This window comes from Cervus canadensis, chromosome 18 (assembly GCF_019320065.1).
Source record: "Cervus canadensis isolate Bull #8, Minnesota chromosome 18, ASM1932006v1, whole genome shotgun sequence".
In the NCBI taxonomy this organism is placed as follows: domain Eukaryota; kingdom Metazoa; phylum Chordata; class Mammalia; order Artiodactyla; family Cervidae; genus Cervus; species Cervus canadensis.
The window spans coordinates 8,099,128-8,119,564 of NC_057403.1; the positions used below are offsets into that span (position 1 = coordinate 8,099,128).

Sequence of the window (20,437 nt, forward strand, 5' to 3'; positions counted from 1 at the left end):
TCGACAGGAGAATGTTGGATCCCACCAAAAAGAGATACTGCACATCCAAGAGCAAAGGAGAAGCCCCAGCAAGACGGTAGGAGGGGCGAAATCACATTGAGAATCAAATGCCATACCCACCAGAGATGCTTGGAGGGCTCAAACAAAACCTTGTGCACACCAGGACCCAGAGACCCCACAGAGTGTATATATATGTATATATATATATACACACACACATGTATCTAGATATGTATATATGTGTGTATATGTATATATGTATACATATATTACAAAATTGTGTCAGATATACATGTGTGTGTAGGATGTATATATGTGTGTGAGTGTATATATATTTGGTTGTGCCTGGTCTTCGTTGCGGTATGTGAACTCTTAGTTGCAGCACATGAGATCTAATTCCCCCACCAGGGATTGAATCCAGGCTCCCTGAATTGGGAGCTCCAAGTCTTAGCCACTGGACCACCATGGACGTCCCTTTGTAGGGTTTTGGGTTTTTTGGGTTTTTTTTTAATTACAAATTGTTTCCCTTTTAAATTTGTTTCTGGTTTAGAGAAAACCTGTGACTTTCTTCTTTTATCTTATATATTGGAAATATTCTTTGGTAACTAGTAAAGAATTTTAGACTGTCTCCCAATGGATATTGGGTAAAGATGTCCATGGTCTTTTATTTTAAGAGCTGGAAGCTGATTTCACCTAGTTAGTCTGATACTCCATTTTCTTTGCTTTTACGTGATCTATTGCAACATGAGCCATGAGCTCCTAAGCAGATGTCTCCAGTCGAGTCCTGGGAGCTAACCCTTTTCTCAAAGTTCCCTCTGCCCTGGTCACATTCACCTTTTCTCTGCTCCCAAACATCAACACCTTTTCTGTCTCAGATCTCACCTCCTGCTTGACTCTTTGTCTCTAAAGCATTGCTGCTCTGGCCCTTTCTCCTCCTTCAGGTCTTGGCCAGAGCTGTCTCCCCACCTTCTCCTGCTCATCTTCTGAAGTTTCCTTCACCTGCTGTTCTCTGTCTCATGACCCAGGTTTTACTGCTCCCACATCAGTCTCCTCTATCAGAAATGCTCTTCTTCATTGATTATCTTGGGTCTTTCCTGTTTCCCCTCCATTGGAGGGTGCCTGGTCTCCATCTTCTTTCCAGGACACCTGTGACACTTCCCTTTGGGAAGATTTCGATGCTGGGGACTGGAGTTGGGTGGAATACTCCTCAGGGAAGAACGAGGAGCTTGGGCAGGTGATGAGGTTAGTTCCCATATTTGTTGTGGAAATTTCAACTTGAATTGAACTAAACCTGCTATGACTACTTATTTACTCAAAATAAGAGCAAAATTATATGCACTAAGGCTTAGCCCCACAGAACCAGTGTCCCCCATGCAGTGTCCTGAGGTGTCCCTGTGTTCATTCCACTGTGTCTCTGCTCCACTATAGCCCCCCAGTCTTTCAAATTGTGTGCTTCTGGGGTGAGCTGCCATCTTGGATGGGAGCCTTGCCTTGCAGCAGTTCATCTGCTCAGAGTCAGGGATACTGACTACACTTTGCTAAGGATGCAGAGAAGCTTAGGAGCGTGGGGATGGGCATGAAGGAGGGCCCACCCCTCGGAGCTGGGATACCTTGCAGTTTTCTCTGAGTGGGGAGGACAGGAGACAGTGAGAGTGGGGCTGTCTTTCTCTCTCTTTCTCTCTCCATGACTTCCTCACCAAACACAATCCAGCCAACCCTCAAACGCCTTTAAAACTAGACTCCATTGTGTCCCTAGTTGCTGGTGAGGTTTCCAGGCAGGGCCTACTTCTTGATCTCCGTAATGAATGCCCAGTGTCCTGCTGTTTGCAGCACTGTCCACACCTGTTGTAGTGCCTCTGCATATGGGTGCCTTTTAGCCTGATTTGTTCATGTGTGCCTGAGCTGTGTGTGTGCTCAGTCACTTAGTCATGTCCCAGTGTTTTGCAGCCCCACAGACTGTAGCCCACCAGACTCCTTTGTCCATGGAATTTTCCAGGCAACAATACTGGAGTGGGTTGCCTTTTCGTTCTCCAAGAGATCTTCCCCACCCAGGGATCGAACCCACATCTCTTGCATCTCCTGCATTGGCAGGCAGATTTGTTACCACTAGTGCCACTTGGGAAGCCTGGAGGAAATGTCAAGACCTGCGGAAAAGTGGAGGAAAGACTTTAGGGGTCTGCAGGAGGGATATGGCAGCAAGTGTGGGCCTCCAGAGGAGCCCAGTGAGCTGTGTGAGCGCCTGTCCCATGCATGGCTTGGGGTTCAAGGGGTGTGTGGAACTTTTGGAAAGGGGCATCTGGCTGGAGCATCTAGACGTGGGTTCACAGGGAGCTATGGGGCTGTGTGGATTGGCCTTGGTGCCATAGTGTCTTTTCTCAGGTTCCCTGGGACGCAGAGGCTGAGATTGAGTTGTTGGTTTTGTTTTTTGAGGTTGAGATTTTCAGGCATGGGTTTCATAGGGAAAGCCATGATCATACCTGAAGAGGAATGAGGAAGTAGAATTAGGAAAAGGAATGTTATCTTGTATTGTTAACCAAAGCCTGAGAGGAACCCACAGGGAGCTCTGGGAGCAGGAGGATGGCTGCCTTGGCCCTGGGGGGACAGGGGGTGGATTCAGGAGGTGCCCCACAGCACTCACTCCAAACCGTGGATTTTGTGGGGTCTTTTGGTGCTGGTTTAGTCCCTAACTCATATCTGACTCTTGTGACCCCATAGACTGTAGCCCACCAGGCTCCTCTGTCCATGGGATTTCCCAGACAAAATTACTGGACTGGGTTGCTATATCCTTCTTCAGGGGATCTTCCCAACCCAGGGATCGAACCCACATCTCTTGCACTGACAGGTGACTTCTTTACCACTGAGCCACCAGCAAAGTGTGGGGTCTTTGTGGGGGGGCAGAAATCATTGTGCCACCCATAGTGTAGTTACAGAGAACATCTCAGAGGTCATTTTGTGGGTTATCTTTGGTATTTTGGGATATTTGGGGGTTGCAGCAAAGTCTCAGGTGCATTTTGCAAGACACAAAGGAGAATTTGGAATGTTTCCTGGGAAGATGTCGGGGTCTCATTGGCATCACTGGCCAAAGCTCTGTTTTGTTAGTAGATTTTGGAGGTGACAGTGCTCAGACTGGGGTCACCGTGAAAGAAAACATGGTGTCATGTCTAGTGGTCTTCATGAGTATCATTCCATCATGAATGCATGAGTCATGGGGGCCTGGAATGTTTGATGGGGTTGTGTAGCAGGTAAGGGGATGGCTCTGCAGTTTCTGGGGAGTGTGTCAGACCCCAGGGAAGTCTGTAGGTTTGTTTGAGTCCAGAAGGGAAACGATGGGTGTTAAGACTCACATGGCAGAGAGTTCTCATCAGCGAGGGCCTGCTGGGGATGGGACCAACGGGAAAAGGGCTGCGAGGACTCGTGACTCAGGGAAAGATTGTTCAGCCGATCAGGGGCAGTCACAGTGGAGAGATGTCAGCCTCAGGAAGACCCAGCTGCTGTTGTCTTACTGCCAGACCAGGGGTGGTCACTCTGCCGCCTCTGCCTGCCCGTCCCGGAACTCACACACACGCAACACAGTCACAAGGAAGCTGCGGTGCGGAGGGGCAAGGTGTTTTAAACTATATGTGGAATAAGCGTATTTCTTTGAGGAGGAGGGCTGCTGTGTTCTGGGGAGGAAACAGGAAGGGGGACGGTGTTTGGGAACTCAGAGCCCTGCGAGAGCAGGAAAGCTCAGGAAAGAGGTGAAGGAAGAGCTCTGTTCCTACTCACCAGTGCTCAGCAGCTAGCCCAATAGAAGCAGGTGAGGTATTGGGGCCCCATTTAGAGAAAGGATCTTGTCTTTCTACTCAACACCCACTCACCCTCTGTGCACATGTCTTCATTGTCTTCTCTAGAATGGCACTCACGGTGGTGTCCCCATTGGATGACCTGAGGAAGTAAAGTGTTTTCTCTCTTTGTGCCCTGACGGCCTCAGCTTCTCCTCCACCGTTCTGTCAGACATCACTTGCCTGCTGTTCTTCTCACTGTTGGTTTGCACAATCCCAGTAAAGCCAGTCAAGTCAGCATTTCAGGCTGTGATTTTTCTTCAGCTAGTATCAATGTAGCTCAGTCGGTAAAAGAGTCTGCCTGCAATGCAGGAGACCTGGGTTCAATTCCTGGGTCGGGAAGATCCCCTGGAGAAGGAAATGGCAACCCACTCCAGTATTCTGCCCTGGAGAATGCCATGGACAGAGGAGCCTAGCGGGCTACAGTCTATGGGGTCACAAAAGTCGGACACGACTAAGCACACAGCACACACACACACACCATATCAATGCAGAGCGAGAAACCTTAGATTCCAGGAACCTTTTTCCAATTAAGTGTCAAGGCAGCCAAGAGCCTCCTCCTCTTTCTGTGGATTGTTTTATATTATGTTTGACTGCACAGCTTTTGGGCTCCTTAGTTCCCCTACCAGGGATCGAACCGGGGCCCACAGCAGTGAAAGCTGGTGAGTCCTAAGCACTGGACTGCCAAGGAAGTCCCAGTTTTCGGCTTTCCTATTGCCAGAATGGGTTTGCTCAGCCTGGAGCAGCTACCACTGTGATGAGCTCACTGCCATCCTAGTTGAACTTGCACAAGACCTTTGCACCTTTGGAGGGCAGGGAGCATTGTCTAAATGGAGGACCCTTGGCTCCACCATCCTCAGCTGTTCCTGTTCAGCCCATCCTCACTCCTCTAGGGCAAAGGACCTCTGCACACATCAGTCTCCCAACATGGAGAGATGGCATAGCGGAACCAGTGTAACTTTGTGTCCGTCTCATTTGCGTATTCACTACATAAAGAGTGTATGATATATTTTTAATTTGTGTGTGTGTGTGCTTTGTTGCTCAGTCATGTCCAGCTCTTTGTGACCCTGTGGATAGTAGCACACCAGGCCCCTCTGTCTGTGGGATTCTTCAGGCAAGAATACTGGAGTGGGTTGCCATGCTCTCCTCCAGGGGATCTTCCCAACCCAGGGATCGAACCCTGGTCTCCTGCATTGCACGTGGATTCTTTATCATCTGAGCCACAACGGAGGCTGGTTTTTTAATATTTATTGGGGTATGATTGATTTTCAGTGTTGTGTTAGTTTCAGGTGGTTAGCAAAGTGAATTGTCAAATACATACATCTGCTCTTTTAGATTCTTTTCCCATATAGGTCGTCACAGAAGACTGTGCTCAACAGTTAAGGTTTAATTTGTTATCTATTTTATATATAGTAGTATGTATGTGTCAGTTCCAGTCTCCTAGTTTATCCCTCCCCCTCTTACCCTTTGATAATTATAAGCTTATTTTCTACGTCTGTAACTCCATTTCAGATGTGTAGATAAGTTCATTTGTAGCCTTTTTTTTAAGATTCCACATATGATTGATATCATACAATATTTGTCTTTCTCTGTCTGACTTACTTCACTCAGTGTGAGAATCTCTAGGTCCATCTGTGCTGCTACAAATAGCATTACTTTTTTTTTTTTTAATGACTGAGTAATTTTCCGTAAATGATGGAAACGGGGGCTTCCCTGGCTCTGCAGTGTTTAAGTGTTTAAAAGTGCTTAAGACTCTGCACTTCCTGGGACTTCCCTGGTGGTCCTGTGGTTAGGACTCAGTGTTTCCACTTCAGGGGCACAGGTTTGATCCCTGGTCAGGGAACTAACATCCCGCATGCTGCCTGGTGCAACACCCCACCCCCACCCCCCCAAAATGGAGACAAACCCACCTTATCACTTACAGTCATGCAAGTCAAATGCCCCAAAGCGAAGGCCTGGTGTGTGGACGTGGATTCTCCCCGACACCCACTGCTCTCCAGATGCCCCCTTGTCCCCGTGTGGCTCATCGCAGCTGGAGAAAAACACATCCCCAAAATGACTGGTCTCGCTTCAGATTCCTGGCTGCTCCCTCACATTCCCTGTGTGTCTGCTCCACACCTTTCCTGTGGAGCTCCTCAAAAGTCCACCTCCACCTCTCCCATCTGTTTTCCTCAAAGACCCTGTGTCTTCTCCACTGAGCTCCGGGAGCAAAGGGAAGAGATCTCCTCGAACTGCCTCAACCGTCGGCCTCAGGGCCTGTGCTCTCTCCTTAGTAATTGACTGGGAATAGTCTGAAACTGCCTCTGGCTGTTGCTGGCCCTGAAATTGTGTCCCGGTTGCCAGCTCCTCCCTCAGGGTCAGGGCTGTGTGGCATCATGGATTTTTACTTCTTGGAAGTTACTTTGATCAACATTCAAACATGGTAGCATTGTCTTTCTGAAACACAAAGACGGGGACTCACATACACCCCACACCTTTTTATACGCTCGGTTCTTTCCTCTTTAAAATATGTGTTCTCAGTTAGCTACATTTTCCTCTCCTATTAAATGCCATGAAGTACTGTTGCAGAAGAATGGGGGTGCGAGAGAATGGTCATGTCCCAGGGGAAATCTTGGGATAGGTCTCCAAGTAAGGGCCCCTGGCTTCCTGCAGGAAAGAATTCAAGAGGGAGACGTAGAGTGAGCCATGCTGTGCCGGGCTGCCCAAGATGCCCGGGTCATGGTGGAGAGTGCTCATGAAACATGGTCCACTGCAGAAGGGAATGGCAGACTCCTTCAGTATCTTTGCCTCGAGAACCCCAAGAATGATAAAGCGGGTTTATTGAGAGAAATACACATTCCATAGGCAGAATATGGTTGTCTCTGAAGGGGAGAGTGACCCTGGGCTGTGGGCATACTTAGTTTTTATGAGCTGGGTAAGTCATGCACTAATGTGTGGGAGGATTTTTCCAGCTATTTGGAGAAAAATGCAGAAGTTCATTTTGGTAGTTATTTCACAGTATATGTGTATATACATATGTCAAATGTCACATTGTGCATCTTAAATATACATGATATTTATTTGTCAATTATACCTTAGTAAAACTTTAAAAGAAAAAGGTGCAAGGTATGCTGTGCTTGCCTCCGCTGAGTGGTGCTCATCCAGGCTACACATTACATCGATGAGGCATTTTGCAAATACATTTGTGCCCTGACCAGAGATTCCCCTTTGAAAAGTCCATATGGGGCTCAGCCTCAATGGTATGTAAGGGACCTTGGTGCATCTAGCATTGAGCATCAGGACTCTTGAGTCCTTCCATCCTGAGGGCTGAGATCTGGGCTGAGGGTAAGGTTGCTCTGCCCTGAGGCTGGACCAGGGCCTGCTGTGTGACCTGAGGGGATCGTGGGGTCAGCGGACATGCCCCCTGCTGCTGTGTACATGAGGCCTCACCAGGAGGGGAGTGTGATCCGAGGGAAAGTGTGGGAAAGTCCCATGTTGGTCTCTGTGTGGGAGTTGCCTGTCCTGAGTCCCTCCTGAGACAGTGGGAACAGAGGACTGTCTGTTCCACACGGTGAGGGTTTTCCTGTGTGGGGGCACAGGAAGGGGGTGTGTTGACTCTAAGCATTAAACAGCATGTTTTCAACTTTCAGGATAGACCTCTGAAGACTCATGTTGCCTGAGGAAGCCCAGAAGAGGAGGAAGGTGAAAGAAGGAAGAGTCTGGAATGGCTCTTTCTCAGGTGAACTCATATTCTTGGTTGATTATTCTGTTTCTCCTTTCTTTTCTTTTTTAATTAATTTTTCTTTTTGGAATACAGCTACTTTGCAATGTTGTGTTAGTCTCTGCTGTTCTCCTTCCTTCTTTGCACTTGCTAATCTCTGACTCAAGAAGTAGCCTGCTTGATTCCTGTTCATTCACACTCACCCAGGGCCTTCTCTCAGTCACTGACTCTTACCCTTAGATTCCATCTGTGACTCAGTTTTCTACTCTGTAAAATGGAAATGATCTTTCTCTGATGAGTTACTACATTGACAACAAGTTAATTCATGAAAAGTATATAGAGTAATGCTTCCGTGGTAGCTCAGATGGTAAAGAATCAGCCTGCAATACTGCAGACCTGTGTTTGATCCTTGGGTCAGGAAGATCCCCTGGAGAAGGAAATGGCAACCCACCCCAGTATTCTTGCCTGGAGAATCCCAAGGACAGAGCCTGGAGGACTACAGTTCATGGGATCACAAAAGAGTCAGAAACGACTGCTACTACTCCCACTACTACTACTAGAGTAATTCATAACATACAGAAAGTGTTCAAAAACTTGTAGTCATTGCTGTTAATCATCGTCACAGTTTTTAGATTCTGAGCTTTCTTTAACACCTCTGTATAGATGACCCAGTGTTGAATTTCTGTTTGTGTATTTCACGTGTCATACAGAAAAATGAGAAATTCACGTTGATCTGGAGGCCATTGTAATCTCCTATGAGAAAGCAATTAGAGATGCATAATTTGCTCTAAATACCTTTACATGAATCTGTCAAAATACACACTTCAACTGAATCAATCCTCTTCTCATTTTGTATGAAGATAAGAGCTCTTCTTATGACGCCATTGGTGATATGTGTTTTCATTTCAGCAGCAGTTGACCATTGAGGACGTGGCCATTGAATTCACTCCTGAGGAGTGGGAATGCCTGGCCCCTGCTCAGAGGACTTTGTACCAGGACGTGATGCTGGAGACCTACAGGAACCTGCTCTCTGTGGGTGAGGATCACTTCCCTCTCAAGTTGGGATCTGTCCTTGGGTATCTTTACATTTTCCCTTGCGTGCCTTTTGGGAGCCCCTGCCTTGCTTGGCTGAGCTCGAAGCCCTATTGAATCAGAGGCCAAAAGCTTCATAATGTGGCATGAAGACTTTGAAATTGCCCTTTCCTCATTTGATCTGCCCATGTTTTGATACCTCGAGGGTGGGTCCAGAGCTTAGAAATGCATAAAGCCTGTAGCAAATTTAAAACCTACACTTCCCTGTTTTGAAAATTTTATTTATTTATTATTTTTTGGCTGTGCTGGGTCTTTTTTAGTTGCAGTGATCAGGGGCTCCTCACCAGTTGCGGTGCTTGGGCTTCTCATTGTGACTTCTCTTGCTGCAGTAGGTGGGCTCTAGGGCGCAGGGGCTCCGCAGTTGTGGTACACGGGCTCTGCGGCATGTGGGATCTTCCTGAACGAAAAATTGAACCTGTGTCCCCTGCACTGGCAGGCAGATTCTTACCCACTGAGCCACCAGGGAAGTCCCACTTACCTTTTTGCTGCAAGCAAGATGTCTGCATATTACACTCTTCCCTGTGCATTCACTTGATCTTAGCCAAAAGGCTAAGAAGCGATTCCCCTGTGCATTCAGGAGGCGGCAAGCTGTGGATTGAAGGGTTTTCCACAGCCCCCCCATAATGTCCTCACTCCTCAGCTGAACAAAGAGCTGGGGTTCTGGAAACAAAATAATCATGTGATGTTTCTTTCTTGCAATTAGCAATAATTTCTGTTTCTGACCTGAATATTCTTATCTCCGTTTTGGAGTAAAGAAAAGAGAGCACTGAACCCTGGAGAGGGAAGTGAAAATAGCAAAAAATAAAAAGAAAGAAAGAAAAAAACGACTAAAGGGGTGGAAAGTACCAGGTGTAGACACAGGTCAGATCTCAGATGAACAGCGAAGAAACCACACCATTAATAGTTTCAGGGAATCTCTCCCCAAGTGGAAGAGTTCTGTGGAAAAAGAGTTTATTTTTTGGTAAACTCTCAGAGGAAATTGTTGTTCTCCCCATCTTTTCACTCTGTTCTTTAGTATGTAAAATGTATCTCGCCCTCCAGTGGTGCCACAGATCCGACAGAGACAAAGGCAAGGTCTTTGTATGACCTACAACAGCCTGTCATTTGACTCGTGTCAGCTTTGTCACCTGACTTTGAGGAACGTGGGAGGGCTCTTTCAGAGGGGTCTATTGCCCCTGCGTCTCCACTTCTGCATGTGCTTTCATTGGCTGCTCAGTTCTTGGTCCCTGCAAGTAAGAGCTGAACTGCTCTGTAGCACCACACTCAGCACCTGTCCTAGTTCCATCCCTACTGTTCTAGGAAGATGTAGTCAGCAGGTAGGAAACCACTGGTGCTCTCTGATTCCATCTCTCACCCCAGAACCTGCTCAGAGCTGTCTCAAGCCCCGTCTGCCTGCTCAGATCCCTCAGCCCTTCCTTCTGGGATTGTTACTTAGGAGAACTGTAAAGACAGTAGACAGATCTTCTCTTTGATCCTAGGTCCTACATGGGGAGCATATGTCGGCCTTTGAGATTCTTAACTCAGTGTCTGTGAGGAGAGCACACATCTCAAGATCCTGCAGGATCCCCGCTCCTGTCTTGTATTTTCATCACTCTTCCACTGCTCTACCTGGTCTGGGAATGTAGACTTTTCCTGATTTCCTGTTGTCTTAAGTTGCCTCTGATGATTGCCTTTGAAATACACATTCCTACGATCTGAGATTTTATCCTATATTTTTTTCGCTGTGATAACAACACTTTTAGGGGATAGACAACTTCTAGGGACTCTCCCTATGGAGTGGGGTTATTTGGTGACGGAAAGTTGCCCCCCACCCCGAGATTTTTTTCTTTTAATTGAAGTATAGTTGATATACAATGTTGTATTGTCTTCTGATGTAAAGCAAGGTAAATTCAGTTATACATATGTATACATTCTTTTTTTTTTATTGTGTTTATCACAGGATATTGAATATAGTTCCCTGTGCTGTACAGTAGGACCTTGTTGTTTATCCGTCCTATATATAATAGCTTGCATCTGCTATTTGCAAACTCCCAACCTGTCCCTATGCATGCACACTTGGCCACCAGAAGTCTCTTCTGTATGTCTCTGAGTCTGTTTCTGTTTCATAGATAAGTTCATTTGTGCTGCATTTCGACATACAAGTGATATCATATGATATTTGTCTTTCTCCTTCTGACTTATTTCGCTTAGTATGATAATCTCTAGGTCCATCCATGGTGCTGCAAATGGCACTATTTCATTCTTTTTTATGGATGAGTAATATTCCAGTGTGTGTGTGTGTGTGTGTGTGTGTGTGTGTGTGTATTTATATGTGTAGACACACAACATCTTTATCCATTCATCTGTTGATGGTCATTTAGATTGTTTCCATGTTTGGCTACTATAAATAGCGCTGCTGTGAACATAGGGGTGCATGTGTATTGAAAAGAGTCTTTTTTACTTATTTTTCATTTTTAAAGTTTTTTATTTTTGCCACACCTCAGAGCTTGTGGGAACTCAGTTCCCTGACCAGGAATCAAACCCAGGCCATAGCAGTGACAGTGCCAAATCCTAGACACTAGACCACCAGGGACTCCCAGCATCACACTCCTGCTTCTCTCACTTTCTTTCTAATTCGGGGTTATGTACATAGCCTTCGAAGTCTTGTGCCCTCATTTGAAAAATAATGGTAGTTTGCCTCAGGCTTTTAAAACAAATAAGTACTGTTAGATAGCTTATATGTAATAATGTTGCACATTTTATAGAAAAACTCTTAAGTTACTGTTGTTTAATGAGATATATCTACTTTTTCATGTTTTGTTATGCCATATCCCTTTGTGTGCATTATATTTTATATGCTTTTATTTTACAGTTTGTTCTCAACAATGCAGTCTGTGACCTTAGTTAATATATATCTTAAGCACATACTTCATATTACACATCTGAGGACAATAAGCTGGAGAATTAAAGGGCACTGCATAGATAAGAAATTGCTCTGCTTGGTTATTATATAATGGCAATCATGAAATCATGTGACTTTTGGCTTCTTTCTTCAGTTTCTGTTCTTTTGTTGTTCATTCGCAAAGTCATGTCCAACTCTTTGTGACCCCATGAACTGTAGCACGCCAGCCTCCTCTGTCTTTCATGATCTTCTGGAGTTTGCTCAAATTTCATGTCCACTGAGTCAGTGATGCTATCTAACCATCTCATCCTCTGCCACCCCCTTCTCCTTTTGCATTCCATCTTTCCCATAATGTTATATATTTTCCTGACCTGATATTTTAGAAGTCAGTTATGTCAATACCTTTTACAGTTTTCATATTGTGTGCCCTTTCCAAGGTAAAATTCTCTTCTTAGGAAGAGTGTTTAGAATTCCATAGAATATAATGTTGTACAACATGGTTACTTATTACTCGTTGTTTTACTACAATAGTAAAGGGTTACTTTACTAGAATAGAAAGGGTTACTAGAATAGTGTGTTTATTAATTTTTATTGTGATTTACAGTTGATGGTCTTTTAGAACATATTATGCAATATAACTGACATTTACTTGTTAATGTTATAAAATGCCTATTTTTCATGGGAATTGATACTTTTATAACAGGTAATTCAGGAAAATATTTCATTTTTTAAATACCCTTATTAAATTCTTTATTTTCCCAGTGCTGTATTTGTTTTGCAATTCTAAACTGCCATTTATTTAGGTTACTTGTTAGAAAGCTTGTTTTGGATTATTTACCATTACATTACTTATTTTAAGTATTAAATTTATATACAGTAATGATGTATATACTGTATACAGATTATGTATAATAAGCATGTGGAAAATATGTCTAATATGTTTCTCTTCAGTTACAGTCAATATGTATATGTTTTGGGTTCATGGTCGTGGGATTAGCCATTTTTTAAGAGCTAACTTAAGTTTACACAACCTGAGTGTTTTTGTCATACAGTGTTTGAAATGAGGCTACCCTAAAGTCAATTTGAATTTCATGTGATCACACCTTCTTTATTAAAGAATCCTATTTCTTCAAAATTTGAAGATCGTGGTTGGGAAGTTTCATAACTACCTTCAGTGTAAGTGTTATTTTTGGTATAATATGTTTTCAACATAAAATATTTATGAATTATGATTAATAATATACCTATGATTTTTTGTATTTTGTAGATATCTCTCCCATACATATTATCAAGAAATTACAACCAAAGGAGAACACTAACTCAACAGATACATTCCAAACAGTGATTTTGGGAAGACATGAAAGCCATGGAGTCAAAGATTTTTACTTAAGGGAAATCCGAGGCAATATGCTTGAGTTTGAGTGTCAGTGGAGAGATGATGAAAGAAATTACAAAGGAGTGCTTGTAACCCATGATGAAAAGTTCACCGATAGAAAAGATCAATGTGGTAGAAGCAATGCAGGAAACAAACCAACTGAAAATAAACTTGCATTAAGCTTTCAGGATGAATTGCAGATATTTCGAATGGAAAGGAAAATTTTTGAATGTAATCAAGTTGAAAAGGTTATCAACAATAGTTCCTCAATTTCAGCTCTCCAAAGAATTCCTCCTAATATCCAAACCAACACTTCTAACATGTATGGAAATGATTTTATCCATTCTTCAATACTGACAAAAGACCATAAAGTACATAAGGAAAAACCTTACAGGTGTAATGACTGTGACAAAACCTTTACTCATGTCTCACACCTCACTAAACATCGGGTAGTCCATACAGGAGAGAGGCCATACAAATGTGATACATGTGGCAAGGACTTCAGTCAGAGTTCGAACCTTGCAACTCATCGGAAAATTCATACTGGAGAGAAACCTTACAAATGTAATGAGTGTGGCAAGGTTTTTAATAGAAAATCAAACCTTGAAACTCATCAGAGAATTCATACTGGAGAGAAACCATACAAATGTAATGTGTGTGGCAAAGCCTTTAGGGTGTGTTCAAGCCTCAGGAGCCATCAAGTAATCCATACTGGAGAGAAGCGTTACCATTGTAGTAAGTGTAACAAGGCTTTTTCCCGTAATTCCAAGCTTCTAAAACATCAAAGAATTCATATTCGAGGGCAGCCCTACAAATGTGATGCATGCGACAAAGCCTTTATTTTGCGATCAAGCCTAATCAACCATCAGGTAGTCCATACTAGAGGGAAGTCTTACCCATGTAATGAATGTGGCAAGACGTTCATCAAACGTTCACACCTTAGGCTTCATGAGAGAATTCATACTGGAGAGAAGCCATACAAGTGTACTGAATGTGGCAAGGGCTTCAGGCAATGGTCTGATATCAGAATTCACCAAAGAATCCATGCTGGAGAGAAACCTTTCAAATGTAGCGAGTGTGGCAAATCCTTTACTCGGAGTTCGCACCTCACTAGACATCAAACCATCCATACTGGAGAGAAACCATATAAATGTGAGGTCTGTGACAAGGTCTTCAGTCGGAATTCACATCTTGCAGGTCATCGAAGAATTCATACCGGGGAAAAACCTTACAAATGTAATGAGTGTGGGAAAGCCTTTAGTGATCGTTCAAGCCTAACTTACCATCAGGTAATTCATACTGGACAGAAGTCTTACAAATGCAATGAATGTGGCAAAGCTTTTATTAAGCCTTCATATCTTAGGCATCATGAGAGGATTCATACTGGAGAAAGGCCATACAAGTGTACTGAATGTGGCAAGGCTTTTATCAAGCCTTCGCATCTTAGGTATCATGAGAGGATTCATACTGGAGAAAAACCATACAAGTATACTGAATGTGGCAAGGCCTTTCAGCAATGGTCTGACATCACTATTCACCAAAGAATTCATGCTGGAGATAAATCATAGAAACGTAGCAAGTGTAGTGTGGCAAATCCTTTAGCCATTGAAGCCTCAGGAAACACCAGGTGACCCATACTGGAAAGAGACTTTACAATGAATGTGGCAAGGCTTTTAGCAGGTGTTCACACCTTAGGCTTCATGAGAGGATTCATACTGAAGAGAAATCATACCAATGTATTGAGTATGGCATAGCCTTTAGACAATAATCCTACCTCAGGATTCACCAAAGAATTCATTCTGGAGAGAAACCTTACCAATTCCATGAGTGTGGAAAAACTTTTGCTCAGGGCTTACACCTCACTAATCATCAGATAATCCATAATCCATACAGACTTACAGATGTACTGAGTTTTGCAAGGCTTTTAGCTATTGCCTTAAACTCCAGGTTCACCAAGTAGTCCATACAAAACAAATGTAATGAATGCGGCAAAGTTTCAAATTATTGCTCACTTTTCATTAAATAAAGGGATCTGTATTCTGGAGTGAAAGCACACAAGTGTAGTGTGTGGTAAGGATTTTACCCATATAGCAAACGTTGCGGGAAGATACAGGATTGACACCTTCAAAATGCAATAAACATGGTCAAGACTTTCCCTTGAATTCAAATATTATGCAACAACAGACTCTGCATTGGAGAGAAATCACTAGACTTTAGAATATACATCCTTGAGAGAAGCCACCAAAAAATAATGTGCATGCTAGTTAACAGTTCAAGATGGTGGAGTAGAAGGACAAGTGTTCATCTTCTCCTGCAAGAGCACCAACACTGCAACTAGCTGTTGAACAACCATCAACAGGAGAACATTGGTCCAAAGACCAAGAAGCCACAAGGAGATGGTAGGAGGGGCGGAAACACTATAAAATCAAATCCCATACTGGCTGGGTGGGCAATGTACAAACTGAAGAACAATAATACCAAAGAAGTTCTCCCACTGTAGGGAAAGTTCTGAGCCCCACCTCAGGCTTCCCAGCCTGGGGATCTAACAAAGGAACTGGGAATACCCAGGGAATCTGACTTTGAAGGCCAGCGGGATTTGATAATAGAACTTCCATAGGACTGGGGGAAACAGATTTCACTCTTGGAGGGCACAAACAAAATCTTGGCATGCACCAAGACCCAAGGGAAAGGAGCAGTGACCCCATAGGAGACTGAACCAGACCTACCTGCTGGAGTTGGAGGGTCTTCTCTGGAGCCATCGGTCAAAAATGGCTCACCATGGGGGCAGGGTCACTGACAGCAGCAGTCTGGGAAGGTCCCCCTTGGTGTTAGTCCTCTTGGAGGTCGCCGTTAACCTGACCATAAACCCCAGAGCTGGGTCGCCTCAGGCCGAACAACCAACAGGGAGGGAGCACAGCCCCACCCATCAGCAGATAATTGGATTAAAGTTTTACTTGGTAAGGCCCTGCCCACCAGAGTGGACCCAGTTTTTCCCACTCAGTCCTTCCCATCAAGAATCTTACACAAACCTTTTAGCCTCATCTACCAGAGGGCATATAAAAGAAACAAGAAGAACCATAGTTCCATAGCAGCTAAAACAAAAGGCACATTAAGTTAATTAGGATGAAAAAGAAGACATATCACAGATGAAGGGACAAGATAAAACCCCCAAAAAACAACTAAATGAAGTGGAGATAGACAACCTTCCAGATTATTCATGATTCAGACTAATCATGAAGATGATCCAGGATCTCAGAAATATAATGAGAAGATGCAAAAAAATGTTTACTGAAGAACTAAACAACAAAACAACAGAGTTGAAAAATACAGTAGAAAGAATCAATAGGAGAATAACTGAGGCAGAAGAACGGATAAATGACCTGGAGGACAGAATGGTGGAAATCACTTCTGCAGAACAGAATATTGGGGGCGGGCGGGGGGGAAAGGAATGAAAAAAAAAAAAAAAAAAAAGCCTAAGAGACCTCTGGGACAACATTAAATACATTAATATTTGCATGATAGGGGATCCCAGAAGAAGAGAGAAAAGGGACCAGAGAAAATATTTGAAGAGATAATAGCTGAAAACTTCCTTAACATGGGAAAGGATATAGTCAATTAAGTCCAGGAAGTGCAGAGTCCCAGGCAAGATAAATCTAAGGAGGAACACACTGAGACACATAATAATCAAACTGACAAAAATTAAGACAAAGATAAAATATTAAAAGCAACAAGGGAAAAATGACAACATACATGGGAACTCGCATAAGGTTAAAAACTTGATTTCTCAACAGAAATTATACAAGCCAGAAGGGAATGGCACTATATATTTAAAGTGATGAAAGGGAAGAACCTATAAACCAAGAATACTCTAACCAGCAAGACTCATTCAGATTTGATGGAGAAAGCAAAAGCTTTCCAAGCAAGCAAAGGTTAATAAGAGAATTCAGCATCACCAAACCACTTTTATAACAAATGTTAAAGGAACTTCTCTAGGCAGGAAACACAGGAGAAAAAAAAGACCTACACAAAATCAACCCAAAACAATTAGTAAAATGGTAATAGTACCATACATATCAATAATTACCTTAAATGTAAATGGATTAAATGCACCAACCAAAAGACATAGACTGACTGGGCCAATAAAAACATGTATGTATGCACTTCGGCTTACCATATCACTCTACTTAATCCCCCAAATTGTAGGTAATTATTTTATATTGTTAGGTTAATCATGTTCCTATTATGGCTTGCGATTATAATTATCTTTGAATTCTGGCTGGCTATTGATTGTGAAAACTGATAAACATCTTTTACTATTGTGATTATGTAACTGTTATTCACTTAATACCATTGTATCATGATTGGTCAACAGAAAATAATAGAATTCTATATCACCAAAATTGCCTTTTAATGGAAAAACCTGTAATCATTTTTTTTTGTAATCATTTTTTAAAATCCACATGCATACCAGAATCATCTTGGAATTTTTTGAAAACTACAAATGCCCAGGTATTGCTTTTTTCCTCCAAAGCTCCAGATGTATTTCTAATAAACAGCCATGTTTAAAACCAACTGGACTCTATGGGAAAAAAAGGTGCAACACTAGTGGTTTTACCCAAAGATGAAACCTGTGGAGCATCAGAGGATTTATATTTGAGAGCACCCTTACAACTGTAATGAATGTTGTAAAGCTTCTTCAAATGTCCATGCCTTTGGCATAATGAGAGAATTAATACGGGACAGAAAATACACAGATATACTTAATGTGGAAATATCTTTAAGAAACAGTGTGTCCTCAGTACTCACCAAATAATTCATATTGGGGAGAATCTTTATTTTAAGAAGTATGTGGTAAATTTCTTAACCAGTTCTCCCAATGGACCACACTTCAGAGGAACTATACTGGGAATAACTAAGTCTTCAGTTTTTTGAGATTAGTCTGAGATACTATATACTGCAGAATAATTCAAAGTCAAAATATGTTAAAACTCATGATACATTTATCCTGGGAACAAGGACTTACTTGTGTGGAAATTGCTCATTATCTCCAGTGTGTATTTAAATATTTAAACTTTGCTGAAAAGACTTCATTACTATCTATGACTTTAAACTTGAAGTTTGAAATCTTTTGATCTTATTCATTCAATACAGGCCTTTCACAACGGTCTTGTTACAGAAATCACAAGTCCGTGTGCCCAACGCACAGTGAAGCTCATCAATACTAAACATTAAGAGTTTGGAACAGAGAAAGGTTTATTACAGATTCGTACAAGGAGATGGGTTGCTCATGCCCTAAGAACCCGAGTTACTGAAAGCTTTCAGCAGGTCCCTTTAAAAGCAAAAGGTGAGGGATGGACATGGTTAGTTGTTGGAGACTTCTCAGTGTCAGAACCTTTGTTCTTGAGGTCTGGTTATGGTCAGGTAACGATGTTCCTGTACCTCTCTACCAGATGAATGTTATGCTCTGTCCTGAACAGAAAGGACAAAGTCCCAATGCACAGCTTTCACTCTCCAAGGTCCCAGTCCTGACCAAGAGGAGGCAGATCTCAGTTGGCAGTTCCTTCAGGGCCATGTTCCCACATCCTCCCCAGCTGTCATCCCTTAGGGAGCCAGGCACCCAACCCAGCTGGCCCTCAGTCTCCTCAGGCCACCCAAAAGAGGAGACCAGGTCTCACAGACTGTGACCCATGCAGACGGCCACTGCTATTAGGTCACAGAGACAGGCATGGAGAAGTTCACCACAGCCTCAAGACCTGGGCCAAGGCTAGTGGAGGGCCTTAGTGAGGGCTTTGGAGCCCTGCAGAACATAGCCCCCAGGCTATTCCCTGGGCCCTCCAGCTCACCCACTGGCCCAAGGCTGGGTAAGCTGCAGGGCCTCCAGGAGAAGGCCTGAATCTGCCTCTTACCTCACTCTCCACCTGATGACCACCACTGACCCCAGACTGAATCACTTACCCAGTGGTTCTTCATTGACAGTTACCAGAGGGCAGGGCCCACTGCAGTGCTGGCCAGTAACCAAGCAGGACAACTAACGGTCACTCATTGACAGTTGGTTGCTTGTGGGCGGGGCCCACTGAGGCACCAAACAATGACTGAGCAAGACCTGTTGCCTGGTAACAGGGTGCAGAGTAATGAGACACAGCAGTGGCTACCTGCTAAGGGTTGTGCTCCGCTTGCTGTGTTACAGTCTCATGATGGTTTCATGAAGGAATCGGATGAGGGAGTCAGCTTCATTAGGTGTGGTTTGTTCACATTTGTGTTCATTGGAGAAACAAGGACACAAAATTATCAACTTCAGTAGTGTGAATTAGGGAGGGAAAGAGAATAATGTACAATTGTGATGACTCATCATGCCCATTATGTTCAGGCTGACCTTCCATAGATAGGCAACTGTGGGTTATAGGAAAGAATGTTGTATCAATTGACCTTGAATAGGGAAGGCTGAAGGGACATGGGCTTTTCATGGGGGGAGAGTTACAGGTTATGACTGAGTATGTGGTGGAACTACTTCAAGGAGAATGGCGATCACTTTCTCCTTTAACTGGCAATAGCTGTTGTATATCAATGGAAACTTAGTCTTATTCTTGGAAATGTAGAGGGCAGTTTTCCTGAGAGGAAAATTTAATCAAAAGATCCAGAGAAGTATGTGTGTGCGTCTGTTTCATATTTAATTGCTGCCATTATGTTTAGCTACTCCTTTATTCAGAATATATCATAAGTCTCATGCATATTAGTTTTCATTTGTAAAGTAACTGGCTTACAAAATATGCTTTCACCTTAAAACTGTTACAGATAGAGTAAGCAGGTGAAAGTAAGGGGAAGCGCATTCACTTCCCATCTCTCCTGGGCTCCGTCCTCGCCCCGCCCTCTCCGCCCAGGCCCCGCCTCCGGAAGTACCGCCTCTTCCTTCCCGACTCTATCCCTGGGAACCCAAACGCAGTATGGAAACGGAGTACCAAACAGTGATTGACTTGTGTGAAGCCGTTGTTTCAACGTTCTAGTGTAAATCTGTGCTGCATGTCCGCCGTATTCTTTCTTTAAGGTCTTGGGAGTGACTCTCGACCTTACAGTCCAGCAGCCGGCACTTAACCTGAGTAAGCCCAGACATCGCTGTTACTCGTTGGGTATGTGTTCATTTTGGTTTGATGGTATGAGGCTGGTCAGTTCTCTTGACATTTCTGCGATCGTTACACATAGACACCGCCTTTCACCGCATTTTCCTGCTTAAAACCCTTTACTACCTCTGTCCTCCGCCCCATATAAAGTCCTCGTCCGCGAGGTGGATTCGTGGCCCTCAGCGTCGCCCTGGAGGCCGCGCCGGCCGCCGCGCTCCCGGAGAGGCCGCGTCCTCTCCCCGGTCCTGGGATTCTGGAGAGCCCGCCCCTCTCCTGAGACCCCGTCCCCCTCTGTCCTTCAGTCTCAGGCACCTCCTTCTGCCCCGCAGACCTTTTCCTTTCCCTCACCCCGCATAGGGGCAGGTGACTTGGGCCAACCTTTTACTACCCACTCTTCATCGGTTCCCAATTGCAGATGGTCTATTCCCATCCGCGGGCATCTTTTTTAGTCGC

General features: G+C 43.8%; 2 protein-coding genes across 4 annotated transcripts in view; both read left to right on the forward strand.

Annotated features, from left to right (window-relative positions):
- Positions 1–16,227, forward strand: part of LOC122420627 (zinc finger protein 665-like) — a 48,240-nt gene extending 32,013 nt beyond the window's left edge. Inside the window, exons 5-7 of the mRNA XM_043435964.1 lie at positions 3,126–3,131; positions 13,250–13,618; positions 13,787–16,227. Coding sequence (XP_043291899.1) covers positions 3,126–3,131; positions 13,250–13,618; positions 13,787–14,437 — 1,026 coding nt within the window. The 3' untranslated portion in view covers positions 14,438–16,227. The remainder of the gene's footprint in view (positions 1–3,125; positions 3,132–13,249; positions 13,619–13,786) is intronic.
- Positions 1–20,437, forward strand: part of LOC122420590 (zinc finger protein 665-like) — a 161,995-nt gene that overhangs the window by 4,893 nt on the left and 136,665 nt on the right. For all 3 annotated transcript variants that reach the window (XM_043435853.1, XM_043435855.1, XM_043435854.1), the window contains exons 2-3: positions 7,451–7,539; positions 8,434–8,557. The gene's annotated coding sequence lies outside the window, so the exon portion shown is untranslated. The remainder of the gene's footprint in view (positions 1–7,450; positions 7,540–8,433; positions 8,558–20,437) is intronic.